Genomic DNA, 21,149 nt, shown 5'->3' on the forward strand with positions numbered 1-21,149 from the left:
CTTATCTTCACGCTCAGAAATTTATCCTCCAGGCTATCTGCGCGAAGAATTGCTACTCACAGACAGGCTGGAAGCGAAGTTGGCAAGTTGCGGGTCAAAAGAGACGAGTCCAACGATAGAGAACTCTCGTCAGGCCTTGTGGATGGCGCCTGAAGTGCTCAATGGTGCTCCTAACTCACCTGCAGCCGACATTTATGCGTTCGGAGTGCTGCTCACCGAGCTGGACACGTGCGAGGTGCCTTACTTTGACGCTCGATCAAAGAGCGGGGATGACATGGAGTTATCTGAGATTTTAGCGTTGGTGAAGGACGGACGACTGCGGCCAAGCTTCAGTGCTGAATGTCCGCAATTCATCCGTCACCTTGGCGAAGCGTGCTGTCAACAAGAGCCCTCAAATCGTCTCACTGCGCAACAGATCGTACAGCTCCTGGAAGGAAAGTAACTCCACAAAAACGTAAAAATCAAAGGGAAAACCTTCTGCTCTTCGTGTTCCGTTGCGTATTACAGGTGCTTGTATATCCTTCATTGCGAGAGTCTCCAGCCGTCGAGTCATATGCGGAGACGCTCTCTGCTCTCTGTCTACCAGCATCACTATTGTACATGTAACAGTATCAAGGCTGGTAAGCGCCACAGCTGCGTGTCGTCGTGGTCATCAAAATGATTATGACGAGAAGATCAGTGCACACAAAAAGTAAGGAACTAGGGGATAAGAGCACCATGCTAGGCCGCACCTTTGCAGTAGTCGGTTCAACTCCATGCGGAGAGTCTCAAATACCAGTTAGCCATTTTGCACGGCAGTGGCGCTCGCTGGGAGCGATTGCCAAAACAGCGAACTTGCTCGTCTGAAAATGGTGCGCGAACAGCTCGAATTTGGTTTCTAAAAGGAGTATGGACTCAAACTAAAGTAATGGCCTGTGTTGTGTCTGCAGTGGGAAGTAGTTCAGACGCGAAACCTGCAGGGGCTTATTGGGTCTCTCGTGGACACTGTGCTTGGGGGTGGAGATTCTACCGCGGCAACTACTCCGTCCCCTATAGCTACACCGGCGCCAGCAACACGAGCACCTACCCAAGCGCCTACTCGTGCGCCTACTCGAGCGCCAACCCCTACCACGAAGCCACCAACGCCAACAACAAAGGCTCCAGCCCCAACAACTAAAACGCCAGTAACCAGAACGCCCCGCCCTACCGCAGCCACTTCGACTACAACGCCGACACCTACAAACACCCCGGAATCTACCGAACCAACACCGCAACCAAGTAGTTCCAGTGCGGCGATTGAAACGACAACTCCAGAGACTTCAGCTCCAAGTGTCGCGGGGGCAGACACCTTTGCAGCTTCATTTTCATCATCAGTGGACACAGACATCTCCACAAATTCCAGTTCGGGTAGTACTGGCGGTAGTTTTGAAGACTGGCGCAGCGGGGATTCGCAGAATGGAGGTGGATTGACTTCTTCGAGTCAAGACACAGAAGTTTATGCTGGCGCACCAGGTACACGAACTGTATTGGAATATGATCGTTCACAGGACGCACTAACTCGCTTCGTGACTTGCAGGGGATTCCTGGATGATCGTCGCTATCGCATTGGCATCTGTGTCGATAGTTCTGCTTTGCATCGGGCTCGTGGTCTTTCGACGCAGAAAAACGAGAGAAGAGGCCAATGCGTCACTGCAGCGTCACTTTATTATCAGTGATTCTAAGCGCCTTGGGGCAGAAGAAGACACCGTCAATACTCGTCTCGACACCTCTTCAACTGGTCCGTACACCGGTGGTCAGCGTCAAGAACACGGCGGATACTCCACATCGTTCCTTACAGCAGCACAAGGTGGGATGTGGGAAGACGATATCATCACTGCAATGCGTATCCCAACGGAAAAACTCACTAGAGGAAAGCTACTCAACAAAGGCGGGTACGGAATGGTCTACCGAGGCTCGTATCGTGGAGAAGCCGTGGCCATAAAGACACTTCTCCCGGAACAGAGAAAAACACTAGCTCAGATCAACAGCTTCTTGTCGGAAATCAAGATCATGGCTGCACTGGAACATCCGCGTGTCGTCCGGTTAATCGGCGTGGCTTGGGACTCTCTGGCGGATCTCTGCTCCGTTGCCGAGTACATGGAAGGTGGAGATCTACGAACGCTACTCAACTACTTTGAGTATCACGAGTGTCGTCCGCATGGCTTCGACCTGGAGAAGGCGCGTATCGCCTTGCACGTCGCGCACTCGTTTACGTATCTGCACTCACTGGACCCGCTAGTACTTCATCGCGATCTCAAGTCCAAGAATATATTACTGACGGAGGATCTAGAGGCCAAGATTACGGACTTTGGCGTCTCTCGAGAGAGCAGCGACCGGACAATGACCGCTGGAGTTGGAACGTCTCTATGGATGGCGCCTGAGGTGATGATGGGAGAGCGGTATGGCTCCAGTGCGGACATTTTCTCGTTTGGTGTCGTTCTGTCGGAGCTGGACTCGCATGTGCTGCCGTACGCCGCTGCCAAGGAGACGGACTCTGGTCGAGTGATCCCCGACACGGCGCTACTGCAGTTGGTATCTCTGGGTCTTCTTCGGATCGAGTTCTCTTCACACGCACCACAGGCTCTGGTTGATTTAGCTCACTCGTGCGTGGATCTCGATGCTGATACAAGACCCAATGCTGGCGAAGTGCTGTACCAACTGCAGCTCATTATGAACATGTACGAGAATGCCACGCTGTAAGAAAAGTGTCCAGGCTGGAGGTGGACTGCGTCGTGTACCGTCATGTGTCGTCGATTGCGTATAACTGTGAAGTTTGTTGGAGTCGCTCGCTTAGCACCTAGAAAGGTTGGCCGTCATACTCATTAACTTATGAATACAGAGCCAGGGTCACTAAATCCTTGACCAAGCTTCTTCTCGACAGGCGATAAAGTCACGAGGTTGACTTCTACCGGGATCAGTTTGAGCCAATTCCGAGCGTCGAAAACTAAAGACCCGCACCAGGTTTGAGTCTATTGCTGCTGGTTTCGGAACATTTCTGCATTGGAACTCGCATACAAGAACTTCTGCAGTGAACACTATTGCTGACGCTGCTACAGCAACAGCAGATACAATCACGAGATTTTCAACGTCTTCGCCTGCTGCAGCTACTAGCGCGACAGCGGAGTGGAAGCAAAGCGACAGCGTCTTTGTCCACCAATCCGCAACATCGACACCATCGGTAACTACAACTGCACCACCGAGGGCTACGACAGCAGCACCAACGCGAACGCGAACGGTAGAATTTTAACGGGGTCGTATACAGGTCAGGCCTGATTATTGGGTCAGGTTCCATTTCCAACAGGATCTTCCTACAGAAGAAGAAGAATCGAGCAGTGAAGAAGATGACGAGGCTGTAGACGTCGACAGTGATGATGACAACGAGGGCGTCTCTGGTACTAGCAGCGAAGAGGACGCTGCTGCTACCAATTTGGGCGCAGGTGTGATCAGCAATGACAGTGATGCCGATGAAGGCGACACTGAAGCCGACCAACCTCGTGCCGCGCAGACCATCGTGGTCTAAGCATCTGCTTAGCTTCGTATCTTTCACTTCAATATGTAGCTTAGCAATTGGTCCTGTGTTTGGTAGGGCCGTCAGGAAACCCGCCTGACCCAATTATCAGGCCCTACCCGTACACGACCCCAAAAATAGCTAACCACGCGAACGCCGTCACCGACACCACCACCTTTCGACGTTTCAAGTGCTCTTGGAAGCTCATCCTTCACTGACTATATCTCGTTAGCCCCCAACTCGACCGCATCCTCAAGCATTGGCACCACCAGAACAGTCAGCAGAGAAGAGGTGAGCTCCAATTACGCTAACAGTAGCTATGACTCTAGCGAAAGCAAGGGCCACCAAGACGAAGAAGAAAGGCAAGGTGCACTCTGTCGTTTTGATCGTCTTCTTATGTCACTAACTTTGAATTCGCAGGGTTAAGTGCGGGAGCCATCGTTGGGGCCACGCTCTCGTGCTCACTATTCTTTTTGGACTGCTGGGTTTCTGGTGCTGTCGACACAAGCACGAGGCAGAGCTAACGCCCTTCGAGTATCCATGTAACTACTACGAACCGACTTCGGACCCCCAGCCATTGGTCTCTCTCCTTTTCGTACCAGAAACCTGGACAGCTGTAACTCCTCTGGTGCCTCTGCACCGATAGCACTGTGAGAAAACGAGGACCTCACTGCTATGCGCTTTCCGTTCGAGAAGATCACGACGACAAGGCTCATCAGCTACGGAGGACATGGCCAAGTGTCTTTAGGCACCTACTGTGACGAACAAGTGACCATCAAGCGGCTTCTCCCTGAGAAGAGAAAGAAACTCCATGAAGTGAGCTCCTTCCTCGCGGAGATCAAGATGATGGCGAGTGTCGAGCATCCGCACATCGTTCACTTCATCGGTGTGGCTTGGGACTCCCTCACGGATCTGTGTGCCGTCTCAGATTTCATGGATGGCGGCGACTTGCACTCGTTGCTCAAACATTATGAGACCGAAAAGCGACCGCACGGATTCAACTTGGACAAAACCCGAATTGCTCTCCAAGTGGCCTATGCACTGGCTTATCTCCACTCGCTTGACCCGACCGTGCTCCACCGAGACCTCAAGTCCATGAACATTTTAGTGACCTCCAAGTTGGACGCAAAGATCACGGATTTCGGGGGTATCGAGACAATGGAGTGTCGATACAATGACTGCCGGTGTGTGTACTGCTCTGTGGATGGCACCCGAGGTCATGATAGGTGAACATTACGACGCTATTAATAGTGTCGACATCTTTTCGCTCGGCATGGTTCTATCCGAGCTCGACTCGCCGCCGTACCGCGAGATGTGGTCCTCAAACGGACAGCAGGTCTCCTCTTCTGCCATCCTTGAGTTGGTCTCCTCAGGTCAACTACGCATCGATATTCTCTCGTAACGTTCCATTGGAACTTGTACATTTAGGTCACTCGTGCGTGGATTTGGACCCGACAGCAAGGCGAAGTGCTAGCGAGGTGCTCTACCGCCTACTGATCATACTACGGATGTACGAGGCCTACACGAGTTAAAGGGCGTGTCTTCTTAGGTAGGTTATTAGCCTAACACGAGCCACAGTGGCCCTAAACTGAGAGCCATCCAAAGCACTCTATTTTTTTTAGCGAACACAAAAAATAGGATGTGAAGCGCCACAGACGCAGAAAGGGTCACCAAAAGAAAGAGCAGTACACCACACCAAAAATAAGTGTCGTTTCGCAAAAATCTTTTCTCTCCACAAATAGATATCGTTAGCCACTACTATTAAAATAGTTTAGAGCTTAGCTTCCCAGCATCTAAGAAATTTAAAAATTAACAGCATTGTGAGTGGAGCATCGATACAATGGAGAATGTTCACGGCAACACAGCGAATCGCCCTGTACGAAGAGGATCGAGAGGTACTAATCTCTCCGAGTTGGGGTCGTCGTCGTCTTCATCTTCGTTGACAGGGTTGGCAGTAACTACAGCTCCTGCATTGCCAAGAAACACTAGCGACGCGGGCCCGGGTCGTATCCACAGTTCGTGGAAGAAGCGATTGTAGTGTGTTTGGGGGCCTCGCTTTTTATTCCCTGGCAACACTGAGCGGTGGGCAACGAGTTTGACAGGCCAGCTGCGACATTTGATCGAGCTCGAGGAAGATGAAGACAATCCCAAGAAGAATCGAACTCCTCTTCCATACTATTGCGCAGCTCTGGAAATGCGATGGGAAGCATTCGAGACGCAATCAACTAGCCACACAGTGGGCATGAACCTGCTGGAGAAGCTCGCGTCGATGCGTGCGGATGAAGAGATGGAGGAGCCCGTCGCGAAGGATGTCGTGATGCATTTAGTGGAGAGTGGACATCTCTTGCTGCATCAACGATTCCGAGCTGCGTTTGTGGAGCGATGGGTAGCGGCTGAGGTGATTGGATTGTCTGACGGCGACGAGAACGGGATCATCAGTGGGCGTTTACGTGCTCTTCAGTCGTGCATGGATCTGGTTCATTTGCTTAGCTACAAGCGCGAGTTCGTGTTTGATCAAGACGACTGCTCAGTGGCCAAGCTGTACATCGAGCACACTGTACTCAGCATGGACGCCGGTACAGGAGCTGACGTTCGTGGTATCAAGCAGCAGGTGGCTGCGAATTTGGAGCCACTGCGTTTTGAAGTGGCGAGTGAATTCTATAAAGAGTACGCAGTGCACTTACGTACGCTTGGTTTCCGACGTCTTCGGACGCTAGCTACCAGCAGGAGCCATGCACGTGCCTTCCCTGCGGACCCCAGCGCAGCAAACGAGAGCGACATACCTGGCAAAGATGGCTTCTCCGAGTACTTTTACCACCCGGAAAGAGCTGCAGCGGAAGCGGCTGGGTGGACGAATAGTGCAAGCAATGACCCTCTCTCCATCGTGGTGCTTGAGGTGAAATGCGACAATCGAGGCGTGCTGCTGACTGCGGTACTTGTGAGTTTGCACGACTTGGAGCAGCAAGATCTGCGTTTCCAGAATCGTTTGGCTGCCAAGACTGGGAAGAAGACGACTGGAGTGTCTGGAGCAAGAGTGCAGAGTGTAGCGTCGTGGCTACGTGCTCAACTGCAGACCCAAGCTCTCATTTACGGGTTCACCATCAGCTACTTCCAGCAACATCTTCTGCAGTGGCTTGACGCGCCGCACGACTTCCACGACGCAGAGAATGGACACGGTCACAGTGTAGGCAAGCATCTTAGTGAGGATGATGCGCTTGTCGTGACCCCACCGCTGCCTTGGAAGAAAGCGTCCACGTTCCAGAACATCGTCAAGGGGCTTCAATGATTCTTGCAAGCCTTTCCGGACCCGCCGGAGGAACCCAAGAAGTTCAGTACACCAGCCCCAACGTCGTCACCTGCCAGGTATCCCAGCAGCAAGAGCACCGCACTGACAAGGACGAACGATGTCAGAGCTACCTCGACACCTGCACCACGTAGCAGTGATGGCCATCGACCGCCTTCGCGAGCTGCAGCGAGATTTACTCGACGAGCTGCCAACAACCGCATCCGCAGCTGGTACATCATTTGGGCCCAGCTCAAGCGAACACCGCGTCAACATCTGCAGCACCCTTGTCGCTGCTCTGGCGCGACTGTGTGATCCGCATGGTGACAGTAAAGCTGCAACCTGCGTCGTTGCAATCCAACTGCTTGGAGCTGATCATGGTGCAGATCTTACTCCGATACATCGCATGTCATGGCTCACGCTACGAAGTGTTAGACCTACTGCAGTTTGGTACACCGGATGCAGTCGTGTGTCACTCGTCATCAGGAAGCTTCTTCCATCGACCTCCGTCCACGATAACTCTGTCGACACGTAAGGTGGAGCCGTTGGGCGGATACTCGCTGGTCCTCACAACGCAACCGCTGACACGCAAGCCTCTGGACAAGGACGCTGTACAGCTTCTGCTACTCAAGAGTACCCCTTCGGAACTAGGCGTGGGCAATGGTGTGCTACCGGCGGAGCGGGCTCTGCAGGAAGCTCAGCTCTTCACGCGAGAGTTGTTCCGCGTTGCTGCTCAACACTGCGAACGTGATTTGCTGTGATCTCGCCTGCTGTTTGATGACTCACGTGGCCCTGGTGCCGATGTGGCTCGCACGTTGGCGCTTCCGGCGGATTTGTTCCGAGTGGATGTGGGCCCACAGCAGCTTGAAGAGTGTCTCAAGCTGTCTATCTGTACGCCTTTGGAGGTGCTGGACCCGCGACTGGACGAGCTGCTGCGTGTATCTGGCGTGTGCTGGCACCAGGCTCGGTAGCTTCTCCGTGGCGCTTGGTCGGGTCGTTGAGCTCGTTAGACAGACGTGGCTAAGTTCAAGCCTGGTTAAAAGAACTATGATCTCCACCACGTACCAGCTAATTAGAGCAGAAGTGTCGTTTAAGATAACGGGGTTCTTTTTAAAATAAAATTGTCAAATCTGTTCGTCAACGTCATTTTTTAATCAACAACTTTAGTTTGATCGCTCTTCGAACTCTAACATGACACGAAATTGGCGGCTTTCGGATCCCCATGCGGAGCTGCCCATCAAGAATCACGAATATGTGAAAAGCTGCACCGAGCTGTACATGGACAATAAGCGCATCGACTAAATTGCGAATTTCGATGCTTTCGTTAACCTCGAGGTGCTCTGGATCAATGACAACCAGGTATGTCATCTGTGCAGTAGAATTTCAACTTAAGATTCTTTCTTTGACGACCTGCCAGATTCAGGAACTTGGCGGACTGGACGGTTGCTTCCGTCTCAAGCAGATCAACGCTCAAAACAACTGCATCCGGTACGTCAAAAGTGCGCCTTGTCGACCTGCTCTCCTCGATAAACAAGTGTACTTCTGGTCCTATAAACAGCTCGCTTGAAGATTCACCGCAACTACTACGCTACGACTGCAAGGCTGATGAGGCTGCAGCCTCGACCGAGGAAGTGCTATAATAGCTCCAATATTCCGTCCAACACATCGATCTCCTCACTTACTTAATTCAAATCATCATATTCGTTTGCATTTTTGTTTAGTATTATCCAGGTCGTCGTCGTCCCCTTTGTCGCTCGTTTGGTTTGCAGTTCATCCGGCAAATTGTAGTCTTGATACGTCTCGGTGGGGTTATTATAGCGTATGATTGGATCTGCAGTAAGATCTACTTAATTAAGTCGTTGACGAAAAAGAAAGTTGGACCATGTTGACCACAACCTCCACTCCGTCCCTCATTTTGTAGTCATTGTCGGCTGCAACGACGGCCGTGATGCAGCCAAGAGCAGATTCATCCAGTTTTTTCGGATGAAGCTATTCGAACCGAATTGACACCGACAGTTGAATCTTTAAAACCAGTGCGGCCACACGTGGACAATGCTTCCATACAATACATTTACATTTAAGTCGCAAATGCGGATCTTCAGCGGTTGAAGATAGCTACGTTCTTTCCGTTCTAAGTCACAACTACACATATAGGGATCTAAGTGCCATTACTAGTGTAGTTGCGATTGTATGACACTGAGCTATCTCAGTGAACGTAGTGTTTTTGTCGTTTGAGTTGGTGTGAAGTTCCTTCACATCTTGCATGGGTTCGTTTCTAAAGCGATACACTACGATACAGATGGTGCTTGTAATCCGCCACTATTTTGGTGCTGCTGCCCCCTCCATCGTGGGATTACTCATACACTAACGTGTGTATAGTCACTTTATTAGTGTTTTGGTCTGCTCCTCGACGTCGAAGCGCTGCGAAAGCTGCCAAACCTGTGACAGCGAAGCGTACGTGTACTGTGAGCTGTATGATACACGTTTACGTTTTGCTAATCGTGTATGTTGAAAGTTAGATTCGAATCCTTCTTCATCCGATGGCAGTCCCCCGTTACATTCACTCGCATCGGCTCAACGGCAACTTCTCGAGACCACCCAGTTCGTCTATGTGCCGAAAGTCCGTCACACAAGACCCCACATCGTCTTCCGGTACACCACCGAATCTTGCTTCACGTCCACCAAAGAGCCCACTACAAGCTGATTCACCCAAGGCCACAGCTCTTTCTTCCAGCGGCAATAGTGAACATCCCATCGAAAGGAATATCTGGTATGATACACGTTTCGACTGAACTGATTTTGTATGTGGCGTCTTATTGTATTGAAGACTCTCCGATTAGTCAAAGAAACTTGGATCCAGACTTTGAAGAAGCCGAATTGAGCAGCAATGCGTCGGATCATCCCGAAGCCGACAACCAACCTGGTGATCAAGTTGAGATAAACAAAGAATCTAATCAGTCTACAAGCAGTGTGGGTCAGCCGGGGACATCTGGGGTGGAAGAAGAACCGAAGGAAGACACGCGGCATAATGGTCTGTCTGGTAGCTTGTATGTAAATGATATACAGGGATACTAACTTGTATCGTTGCTATTTGCTGTATGTGAAGATGTGAATCAGATTGTAAATGACGATGACCCCAGCATATTTGCAACATTTGAGTCAGACGCCGAGAGCGATGATGGAGACGAAGACGACCAGTTTGTCGATGCCATTGATGATGACGTGGCACAAGAACCTGCGCCCCCGGAAATGCAATTTGACGACGATTACTCTCAGCACTCGGTGGTGTTGATGGCATTGCATCGGGTGTAGTACCAGATGCGTATTTGAAGGAGCTCGGCGCTAATGGCTGGTCGGATTTGACGACGCATACACCCTATACGTATCTACAAGAGCCTTATGAGTCGCGTTCGCCTGAATCATTGCGGCAGGACTACCCGCAACTGTACGATGGTGCGTCCGGACCTACCCCACAAGCCTTGGCCGCAGCTGCAACCCCTTCCGGAGCTTTCTTCTATTACCTACAACCGCAGTTGTAAGAGGATATTGCTGCTGAATCCAGCGATTACTTCGAAGCTAGTCTTGATGAATGTGTACAAGGAACACATGCGAAGCAGCTCGCTAGGGAATTGAAGCATCCACAGTTCAAAGCCAAGTCGGTAGAAGAAATCCGTGAAGATATCCGAAGGGTACAATTATCGAGACGCGAGAGCTGTGCGTTTTCATTGGTCTATTGCTAGCCCGATCCGTAGTTCCAAACAAGGAAAAGCTAGCAAACCATTGGAAAACGAGAGAGGAAGGCGCCATTCCTCGCGGATGCTTTGGGCGCTTTATGACGCGCGACAGATTCATGCATATATCCCAGAATCTGCATTTCAGCAGTAATAGAGACCCAAGAGCGGCGACAGATCGCGCGTGGAAGCTAAGGCCTGTCGTAGACGCACTTCAAGATCGGTTTGCTTCTGGATATACGCCGCGGGTCATCATGGCGTTTGACGAAGCGATGTTGCCGTCCCGCTCCACGCTCAATAGGATGCGTGTAACGGGCCTGGGGTGTCCGTTACTTGCTTACACGTAGTGATGAGGAAGCGTACAAGTTCAGTGATACTGAAACCAAGTACTTAGTCTGAAGGAAAATCAACTCTGTTTTTATTTAGGTCCAGGGCAGCTTGCCCTGACCACTCAAATACACGTCAACTCCTTATTGGTTGATTATGGGTCTGGCTCCCCATATTTCAACCAATGAGGTGACGGCAGTTCAGCACGCGCTACTCGTGTGCTGCTGCACCTACTTTTGTAATGCAAATCTACCTACTTATGTAATGGTGTGAACCACTACAAAGAACCTATAAAACTACCTACATATGCAACTTGGGAGAGCCCATTACATCACCCCCCTCTTAAGACAGCAATCACCTAACGGGGGTGCGCTTCGGAGAACAATCGGGAAAAACTGGGAAATGGCGGAGAAGAGAACGCTTGAGAACTTGACGGGCTGGAGCTCCTGCGAAGCCCAGGAGCAGCACAATACAACTTGCGCGGACGAGAACAACATGGCGCAGCAGACGGGGGCGGCGAACCAGGCAGGAAGCGGAACAACGCGGACGGCTCCAGCGTCGGCGACGACGCTGAACAATGGGTGGACCGCTGATATCGCACCTGAGAGCGTGAGTCGACTTGGGGTTCGGCCCGGCGTAATGAACGAGGATATGAAGCCGTGGGCGCTGTACGACTTGTCCGGGGCGGTGACCCCGGACGCGTTGGACACCATGCAGGACCACTTTCGGCGCTTCAGGCGTCTCCGGAACAAAACACTCGACGGGCGCGACGTACGAAGCTTTGCAGAGATCATGGTGCGCATTCATCCCGACGGTGGAATCGGATGCATGAGGCTGGAGGAAAGTGTCGTCGGCTGGCTCGGTGATCGCGAAGCCTTACAAGCCGAGCATTCACTCGGTGATCTGCGCCTGAATTCTGCGACGACGCTTGGACCGAAGACCGTTTGTGCTATGTCAACGTACGCGAAGGCTGCAGTTCGTGTGACATCGGGCGACGCCCGACGCAAGCTGAGTGGGATCAGCATATTGTCGAGTATCCGCTCATGCCGACCGAACACGCTTGGATCGAGAAGTATAAGCGCTCACTCTCCGAGTTCACCCAAGCGGCTATTCGCGGCGGCTCGCGCCGACAGCGTTCGTGACGGAGCCCGTCTCCTGCGCATTCGACGTCTCGAAGGGCACGTAGTCGATCGCGCTCTCGATCGCCGCGAGGTCGCTCGCGGCCGCGTTTGACTCGAGGCTGGAGTCGTAGTCGTGGACGACATCAGGAACGTCACGAAGCAAGTTGGCGCGAGGCTCCCACGTATCATCAGCCGGTTGAAACCCGAGCCATCGTACCTTATACTTCCGCGCGGCGGGAGCCGCGTGTTGAGCTGACGACTTGGTCGAGTGACGCGCGCGGGGAGGGATCTTCGTGATCAACAATACGGTCCACAATCCAGCACGTATCTCCATTCGAGTCAACGATGGGCGGAGGATCGTCGCGGTGGAATTCGACGCGACCTGGTTTGACCAGGACGACGTTGAGCAGGCGCTGAACACTTCTCGGGACGCACAGGAGGAGGCCGAGCGCGCGGCTGAGAGCTCTCGGAACGCCGAGGCGACGGCGAGTAGTCTGCGGCAGTCGAATCGTGAGCTCTTGCAGCGACTGCGTAGTCTGGAGGCGCAGGTGTTTGGCGGACCGAGGGGTGGAGCTCTTCCGCGCAAGCGGGGAACTGGGACAGATGGGACGCTGGCTCGACAGGCTCATCGCGAGGGCCGCTCAACGCATGCTCCTGCTCCGCCTCCGGGATCATCGCGGGAAGATACTTCTTAAGTCGCCCGACGTAGAGCGTCGGGTGTAGTCGTAGCGACGTAGGAATGTCTAGCGTGTAGGCATCACCCATAACTCGTAGTACTTTGAATGGCCCAATGTAGCGCGGCGCGAGTTTGCTCGCGCCTAGGTTCGTAATAGCAGAGGTACGAATTCCATCCGTTGAGAGTAATACCCGCTCACCAATCTTGAATGCACTTGTGTTCTTGCGGCCACGTTTGTCAGCGTTTTCCTTCTGCTTGTCAACCGCGAGTTGTAGCGCGTCACGGACGAATCGGGTAGCCGATTGACGATGAAGGACAAAGTCGGATACCGCTGCCTTGTCAGCGGGTCGTGCTGGGGGTTTCGGCGCGTAGTTAGCCACAGTCGAGTGTGGCTGTGCTGGAGCGATCAGCGTTCGGTGTGTCCAGTCAACTAACGGCGACGACGTGGATTGCGCGGGTGCGAGGATCTTCTTCGACTGTAAACGCGTCACCGCGTTGATGTCTACTGCAGGAGTAGCTGTACTCGTAGACGGCAGAACCGCTGTCTCACCGGAAACCGGTGGTTGAACCAGTATCGGAACCGGTTGGGCAGGGTTATCACATTCCTCCCCCTCCAGAGTGAAGCCATCAGTCGCCGTGGGTTGGCCCACAGCAAGTTGTGCGGGGACACGTGGATGACGCGCGTTGTTGACGAAAAACGGAGTCAATCCCGTCGACGCGTGCTCGGCATTGTTGAGTGCAAACTCCGCATGAGGCAGGAAGGAACTCCATTCTCGAAGGACGGGGCATAACTGCGCAGAACATCTTCTAGCACGCGGTTGACGCGTTCCGTTTGCCCGTCAGTCTCCGGGTGCGCCGCCGTCGACATGAGGAGTTTGGTGCCCAGGAGGTCGAAGAGTTTCGTCCAGAACGCCGATGTGAATCGGGGATCGCGGTCAGAGACGATTAATTCAGGAAGGCCGTGATGTCGGAAGACAGCGTCGATGAAGAGCACCGCGGTATCGGCCGCGGTGATTGAGTCCGGAACCGGAACGAGATGGCACATCTTGCTAAAGCGATCCACGAAGACCAGAACACCCGTACGACCGTCAGTATCGGGTGGGAGACCGAATATGAAGTCCATTGACACAGAGCGCCACGCCTCTGTCGCCAGAGGGAGAGAACGCAGCGGAGCTTGCGATGACGGTGACGGCTTAACGCGTTGACAAGTTTCGCAGGAGCGGACCCACTTGCGCACCCACTTGTATAGGTGAGGCCAGTAGAAGTCGCGGGATACCGCTGCGAAAGTCTTCTCACGGCCAAAGTGGCCCCCCACTGGAGTGTCATGGAATTCGTGTATAATTCTTGCGCGTAGATCGGGGTCGTTGGGGACAACGACGCGAGGAGCATCGAATCGATCGACACTGTACATCAGTAGATCACCGTCAAGTTGGTATCTGTGAATCTGGTCGCGCGTGGAGCGGCTCAGTGTCTTTAGCGTGGCATCACTTGGTGTGCGAAGGTGTTCCAGGATACCGGCATATATCGAGTCATCTCGATACGCGGCAGAGATCTCTTCCCGCAGGGGAAGTATTGGAGATACCGCCGTCATCAGGCTCACACCTGCAGCCACACATGTGGCGCAGTCCAATTCGTCGTCGTCCGCGTCTTCAAGTGACTGACGACCCAAATCTCGGCGTGGATCGTAATCGGGGCGCCGAGATAGGGCATCCGCAAGGATGTTATTCTTGCCTGGCTTGTAGTGAACGACGAAGTTGTACTCGGAGAAGAATGACAGCCATCGTGCCATGCGCTGAGAGAGATGAGGGCTCTTCGTCGCTGTTCGCAGCGACGCGTGATCTGTGTAGATCGCGAATGTCTGCTCACCGAGTAAGTACACTCTGAATTTGATCAGTGCGTAGCGCATCGCAAGGAGTTACTTGTCGTGGACCGGATAATTCTTCTCAGCGGGCTTCATCTGTCTGGATTGGTAGCTCACGACGCGTTCGCGACCTTCGTCGTCGAACTGCATCAGTGCACAGAAGTCGCTCGCGTCGCAAACAACGTGGAATGGCTTTGCATCATCTGGAAGCGCCAGGATTGGGGCCTCCGGTAAGCTTTTCTTCACTGCATTAAAGGCTGACTGATGTTCGGGAGTCCACGACCACGTGATGTCTTTCTTCAGCAATGAAGACAATGGCTGGATCAGACCAGCATAATTTTTCGTGTACTTGTGGAGATAATTTGCGAGGCCAAGCCACTGACGCAATTCAGTCTGATTCTGCGGCGTGGGCCACGCACAAATGGACGAGACCTTCTCAGGATCCGCTCGGACACCATTTTTGCTCACATAACAGCCAAGCACCGGAATCTCCGGGGCACAGAAGATGCACTTCTTCAAGTTCGCGTACAGTTTGTTTTCGCGCATGACTTGGAACACTTGTCGTAAGTGATTTAAGTGAGCTTCTGTGGCGCTGAGATCGCCCTCAGCGCGGCTGTGAACGAAGATGTCATCGAAGTAGCTCGGAGCGAAGTCGCGAAGTGGGCGCAGAACGTGGGAAACCATGCGATTGAACGTAGCTGGTGCGTTTTTCAGGCCCTGCGGCATGACAAGCCACTCCCACAGCATCCCGCTGGGAGTGCTCACCGCTGTGAGCGGGACGTCGCTGAGTCGCATCAAGATCTGATAGAAGCCATCGGTCAGGTCGATGGTGCTGAAAATAACACTGCGGCCCATGGTGTCAAGTACCATATCCTTCCGAGGGATCGGCGTTTGTGCTGGAATGGTGGCGTCGTTTAGCTTGTTAAAAGCGTGAACAATGCGCCAACCACCCGTGGCCTTCTTCACGCAGAACATCGGACTCGAGTGTGGCGAGGTACTCTCGCGCACGTGACCCGCTTTGCGGCGGCTCTCGAAGAAGTCGTCAATGGCTTTAATCTGATCGCGTGGGAGGGGCCACGGTCGCGTCACACAGTACTTGGAACCCGGCGTGAGATCAATCTCATGGCGAATGCCTCTGTCAGCAGGAATCTTGTCGGGAAAAACATCCGCGAACTCGCGGACGGTGTCGTATACTGGATTGCCCGAGTCGCGGAGTGACTCCCACGACTGGGCAGCGAAGCGCTCTTCGCGCGCCGACTTCGGCTCAGCGTTCTTTGGACGAAGTGGAAGATTGTCGGTAGCGACCGTGTGGATCTCTTCCGCCGAGGCAGACTCGGTGATCAAGCAGACCTGCTCGATGTCTCCTGACTTCAGATCGCGCAGAAAATGCTTCCAGGAAAGACCCGGAAGGCGTGTGATGGAAGAAGCTTCGCGAGGTGGGCTCTCAATGTCAAGTGTGCGTGAGCGAACGACGCCTCCTTCCACGTGTTCCAGGAACGTGTATGGACTCATTCACTGCGATATCGGCGGTGGGCTGACCACGTCGCTTAGGCGGCGTCGCTTGGATTTCTTCTTGCGGCGTCTCGACCGCTGCTCGAGACAGAAGACTCGCTATCGCTGGACGAGGGATCACCCCCCTCTAGACACGGAGGGCACCATCAACCGTGTCGGTAGTGCGCGGGAGCTCTCGATGCTCGACCGCGCCATCGACTGGCGAGAGCCCTGCTCGATCGCCGTCGTAGCCGGTGGGAGTGTCAACTGCTCGACCACCGCTGTGGATGACGGGAGCTCCAACTGCTCGACCGCCGAATCGCGTTGCGGGAACCTCTGCTCAACCGCTAGAGTGTTTTGCGGGAACCCATGCTCAACCGCCTTGGCTGTGTTGCGGGAACCTCATGCTCGACCGTCGTGTTGCGTGACGGGAACTCATGCTCGACCGTCGTGTTGCGTGACGGGAACTCATGCTTGACCGCCGTGTTGCGTGACGGAAACCCATGCTCGACCGTCGTGTTGCGTGACGGGAACTCATGCTCGACCGCCGTGTTGCGTGACGGGAACTCATGCTCGACTGCTCGGATTGCGGGAGCCCCTGCTCTACCGCCAAAGTGTTAACAACCTCGCTTCGCAGCGAGGGGTTTTCGCGCAACAGCGCTGTGCAAGACAAACCCCCAGAGAGGGCCATCGCTCGCTCTCTGCTCAACCTGCATTGTGGACAACCGGTCCACGACCCTGACATGGGGCCAGTCCTTCTGGGCAACCAGGAGGTGTGTGAACACCTCACTCACATCGAAGCCAGAGCGGTGTTTAACCGACCGAGCCAACCAGTCAATCTCTGGTTGATATCGTGACAACCACGGGATACCCAAGATGCAGTCGAACGCGTAGTTCATCTCAATCACGAGGAAGTCGTCGTTGCTGCGGAAGCCGTCGAATGTGTATGGCAACGTGATTTCGCGCCGCGCAACGCGGCGTGGCTACCCGTCAGCAAGTTTGACGACGACCTGACCTCGACCATTACGGACTGCGATCTCTCTTGGAAGCATCGATAAGCACGATTCGCGAAAGAAGTTATTCGACGCTCCTGAGTCCAGGAGCGCGCGAAGTGGTCGCCGGGCGCCGGCGACATGAAGACTGACGATGATCAGCCTCGAGTCGCCCGACGTGGTGGTGGCATTAAAGTGTGCGTGGAGCACAGGAGGGCTAGAAGGTTGGGTAGCCACCGGGGGGCCCGGACCTCCATTCCAGCCAGTAGGGCGCCCCGCACCTACTGGCCCTGACCGTTTTTTGACTGAACGGCAGGTGAGACTTCAGACATGTGCGCGAGTACCGGCGCTGGCGCGCGGCATTCCGCCGCGCGATGACCGATCTTCCGGCAGCGGAAGCAAGTGAGCGGGCGATTAGGACGGTCGTTGGGCCCACGAGGAGTCGACTGACGATGATTATTCGATGCGTCAATCGCGTCGATCTCCATGGGCTCGGGGGCTGACTCACGAGCTGCCGTTGACATCGCGCGCGTAAGACGCCGCCACAACGTAGTCTTCGCGTAACGCGAGGGCGAATGCTTCCTCGAGAGAGGAAGGTTCCGCTCGGGTCAGGCAGTACCGTGTCATGCCTTCACGCATGCCGAATACGAATACATGGACCTGCGATGCTGCGTCAATCGGATTTGTCACGATGCATGACGCGAGGTGGCGAGTCTTTTGAACGTAGTCGCGCATAGTCATTTTGCCTTGACGAAGGGCGAAGAACTCGGCACGCACGCGGGATTCGTCTTGAGGTGGCTCGAACGCGAGCCTGAGATCTTTCTGGAGAGACTCCAGAGTGGGGAATGCGTCGTGATCAACGACAAGTTTACCGAGGGCCCATTCCTTGGCCTTCCCGGACAACCGGGACAATAAGAAATTGACCTCTGTCCCTTGCGCTTCGATCATTCTCGAAGCAATCGCGATGTCGACCTCGCGAAACCACCGGTTCAGCGGGAGGCGATTCGCTCCTTCACCGGAGTAGGTAGACGTCTCTAGCTTCACGACATCATTTTTCGAGGAACGCGCGGGAGTTGTTGCTCGCCGATTCGCATCGGCTAGCTCGCGTTCCATGAACTCTTGGGCTGCTTGGCTTTGTTGGTCGGACGTCGCTGAGCTCAGCAGCGACGCGATTACAGCCTCACCAGACACCGCCGCGAGGCGGTGAAGGGCTTCCCACTCGACACGAGTGAGATGAGGGAAAGCCGCATGTGTCAGGGTCGGCCCTGGAGTTTCAGACGTCATACCTTGGCTCATCGTGAACTTGGTCATGGGAAGGACTCCAAAGTGCTACCAGGTGTAACGGGCCTGGGGTGTCCGTTACTTGCTTACACGTAGTGATGAGGAAGCGTACAAGTTCAGTGATACTGAAACCAAGTACTTAGTCTGAAGGAAAATTAACTCTGTTTTTATTTAGGTCCAGGGCAGCTTGCCCTGACCACTCAAATACACGTCAACTCCTTATTGGTTGATTATGGGTCTGGCTCCCCATATTTCAACCAATAAGGTGACGGCAGTTCAGCACACGCTACTCGTGTGCTGCTGCACCTACTTTTGTAATGCAAATCTACCTACTTATGTAATGGTGTGAACCACTACAAAGAACCTATAAAACTACCTACATATGCAACTTGGGAGAGCCCATTACATCCAACGCCGTCTCGATGAAGCCCTTGCGAGCACAAGGCGTACACGACGCGCCGCAGCGGGAATTGAGATCAAGTTGAACGAGGAGGGACGGCAAGCTTTCGACCAAGTGAAGGAGTTGTTGGCGACGTCGACAACAATGAATTTTCCCGACGATAACGCCACGACGTGCCTATTCACAGACGCAAGCTATCGTGACCCAAGTGAAGGAGTACGACCCGAAGCGGCCAGTCACCGAGCAGCAGCACCGCCTCATCCAGTGCATGAGCGGGACTTTCACTGGCAGCCAGTTGAACTGGACTGTCATCGAAAAGGAAGCCCTGCCAATTGTATTGGCCTGTGAGAAGATGGACTATTTGCTGCTACGGCCTCAACCATTTCAAATGTTTTGTGATCATAGAAATTTGATCCATGTTTTCGCGCCACACGAAAGTGTCAAGAAGTACGTGAAAGGCAAGCTTCTCAGGTGGGCGATGAAACTCATGAATGTCAGGTACATCATCGAACATGTACCAGGTCCTGACAATGTATGGGCCGACATGATCTCGCGATGGGCCGGAAATCACACTCCAGTGGCTATAATGAAACGTATTAAAGCTGTACGGCAGCAAACGGCACCAACCAAGGTGAGACTCCGACCACTGGACGATGAAGATTTCGTTTGGCCAACATTGGAGGAACTTTCTACTGTTCAAGCTCAGTACGAGCGACCGGCAGGGTCGTCAACTACAGAAGACGGAACGATTACACTAAAAGGGCGCATTTGGGTGCCTTCGGAAGCTTCCGAGTTGATCCAGCGACTATGCATTGTCGCGCATTGTGGAGCCCAAGGCCACCGAGGCCAGAAGGCTATGATCACTCACCTCAAGCGACTTTTTGTGATTGACAACGTTGCAGTTATCGTGAAGAAATTCGTGAAAGATTGTTTGCTGTGCCTGCATTGTCGAGGGGGGGAAATTATCCCACGTCCGTGGGGCGAAGTGATCGACTGCAGTACACGCAACCAAGTCTTACATTTTGATTTTCTCTCTATGAGACCAAGTTATGGAGATAGCAAATATATCCTGGTCTTGAAGGACCACGCTACTCACTACTGTGAGTTAGTCGTGGTAGACACGGCTGACAGCAGAGTGACGGTGGAAGCTCTGTTAGCATGGCACTCGAGGTTCGGCATTCCGCCGGAGTGGATGTCGGACCAAGGCACGCACTTCAAGAATGAAGTGGTGGCGGAGTTGAGCCGCAGACTACGGACGCAGCAGACGTTCACACCAGCATACTGTCCATGGATTAATGGATCAGTCGAGAGAGTTAATCGGGACATTCTTCAAGTCGTCAGGGCAATGATTATCACGTACAAGATAAGTCAGAAGGATTGGGTATATCTGGTTCCGATGGTGCAGGCAAATCTAAATCACACTGCTGTGCCATCCCTCGGAAACCATTCCCCATTGGAGCTTTTCACTGGACTGCAGAACCCAACTCCCTTACGTGAATTTTATCTTCCTGATGGCAACAACTTGCAGACGATTCCTGAATCTGAGGAGATCGATGGATATCTAGCCGAGCTACGGGGAAGTATCCAGGCCATGCATAGTGCAGTGGAGGACCAGCGATTGAAGCAGCGTCTTTTAAACAAGAAGCGCGAACGTGGCGAGAATATGGTGAGCTTTTCTGTCGGCGATTTCGTTCTTCGTTCTCGAGTTGATGAGAAGCACAAGAATAAACTACAAGTGACGTGGGTTGGCCCATACCGAGTGATACGCGCTGATGCTCATTCATTCCGATTACAGCATTTAGTCACAGGCGACGAAATGGATGTACATGCGTCGAGACTGAAGATGTATGTGGATGAAAGTTTGGAGGTAACAGACGAGCTGTTAGAACACGTATCATCTCAAGGCATCGTGTTATCTGTCGATAAACTGAAGGGTCATCAGTGGAACAACGAGATTAAGGATTTCGAGATACAAGTTGGATGGAAGGGCTTACAACCCATCGAGGATTCGTACGAGCCGATGTCGGACCTCGCGAAAGAGATTCGTGTCCTGGTGGAGAGCTACGTGAAGCAGTCAGACGACCAAGAACTTCGGAAGGCCTGGGACAAGATACATCCAAGTGGAGACCAGCGGCAGGTTGGCTCTTCAGATGCCAGTGTTGATCAGCAGCAGGCTGACTCAACTGCTCCGGGTTCCGGTGGCGTTCGTGGTAAGCGTCCAGCAAGACGACGACACACGGGCAGGAAGCGACGACGATCTACACAGGAGCAGAGCATTCAGCAGAATGAAACTATCCTCGGTGAGGGTAGTGCTCCACGAGGAGTACAGTCAAGTTTGGGGCAGGCCGCGACTGGGTTGGACAGGGAACACGGACTGGACCAACCTGTAGGACGCCAAACTCGGTCAATGTCGCAAGTGCAGGAGTCACAGCGACACCTCGCAGGATTTCGAGCCGATCT

General features: G+C 53.3%; 4 protein-coding genes across 4 annotated transcripts; all 4 read left to right on the forward strand.

Moving 5' to 3' along the window:
• Positions 1 to 1,555: 1,555 nt before the first annotated feature.
• Positions 1,556 to 2,718, forward strand: PITG_20771 (mitogen-activated protein kinase kinase kinase, putative; the record flags this gene model as incomplete). Its single annotated transcript, XM_002895287.1, has 1 exon — positions 1,556 to 2,718. One exon carries the CDS (start codon positions 1,567 to 1,569, stop codon positions 2,716 to 2,718), a length of 1,152 nt encoding a protein of 383 aa, XP_002895333.1.
• A 1,253-nt stretch (positions 2,719 to 3,971) lies between these two features.
• PITG_20772 (protein kinase) lies at positions 3,972 to 5,058 on the forward strand (the record flags this gene model as incomplete). The annotated part of the gene is made up of 3 exons (XM_002895288.1): positions 3,972 to 4,617; positions 4,682 to 4,843; positions 4,887 to 5,058. 3 exons carry the CDS (start codon positions 4,202 to 4,204, stop codon positions 5,056 to 5,058), a joined length of 750 nt encoding a protein of 249 aa, XP_002895334.1.
• Positions 5,059 to 5,366: 308 nt separating this feature from the next.
• On the forward strand, positions 5,367 to 6,812 carry PITG_20773 (uncharacterized protein; the record flags this gene model as incomplete). The annotated part of the gene is made up of 2 exons (XM_002895289.1): positions 5,367 to 5,421; positions 5,629 to 6,812. 2 exons carry the CDS (start codon positions 5,367 to 5,369, stop codon positions 6,810 to 6,812), a joined length of 1,239 nt encoding a protein of 412 aa, XP_002895335.1.
• Positions 6,813 to 7,129: 317 nt separating this feature from the next.
• Positions 7,130 to 10,121, forward strand: PITG_20774 (uncharacterized protein; the record flags this gene model as incomplete). The annotated part of the gene is made up of 8 exons (XM_002895290.1): positions 7,130 to 7,189; positions 7,256 to 7,556; positions 8,186 to 8,297; positions 8,531 to 8,570; positions 8,731 to 8,782; positions 9,201 to 9,263; positions 9,637 to 9,849; positions 9,916 to 10,121. The coding sequence occupies 8 exons, from the start codon at positions 7,130 to 7,132 to the stop codon at positions 10,119 to 10,121; spliced, it is 1,047 nt and encodes a 348-aa protein (XP_002895336.1).
• Between the last annotated feature and the right edge of the window lie 11,028 nt (positions 10,122 to 21,149).

The sequence above is a fragment of the Phytophthora infestans genome, genomic scaffold (genome assembly GCF_000142945.1).
Source record: "Phytophthora infestans T30-4 supercont1.206 genomic scaffold, whole genome shotgun sequence".
NCBI classification, from domain to species: Eukaryota; Oomycota; class Peronosporomycetes; order Peronosporales; family Peronosporaceae; genus Phytophthora; species Phytophthora infestans.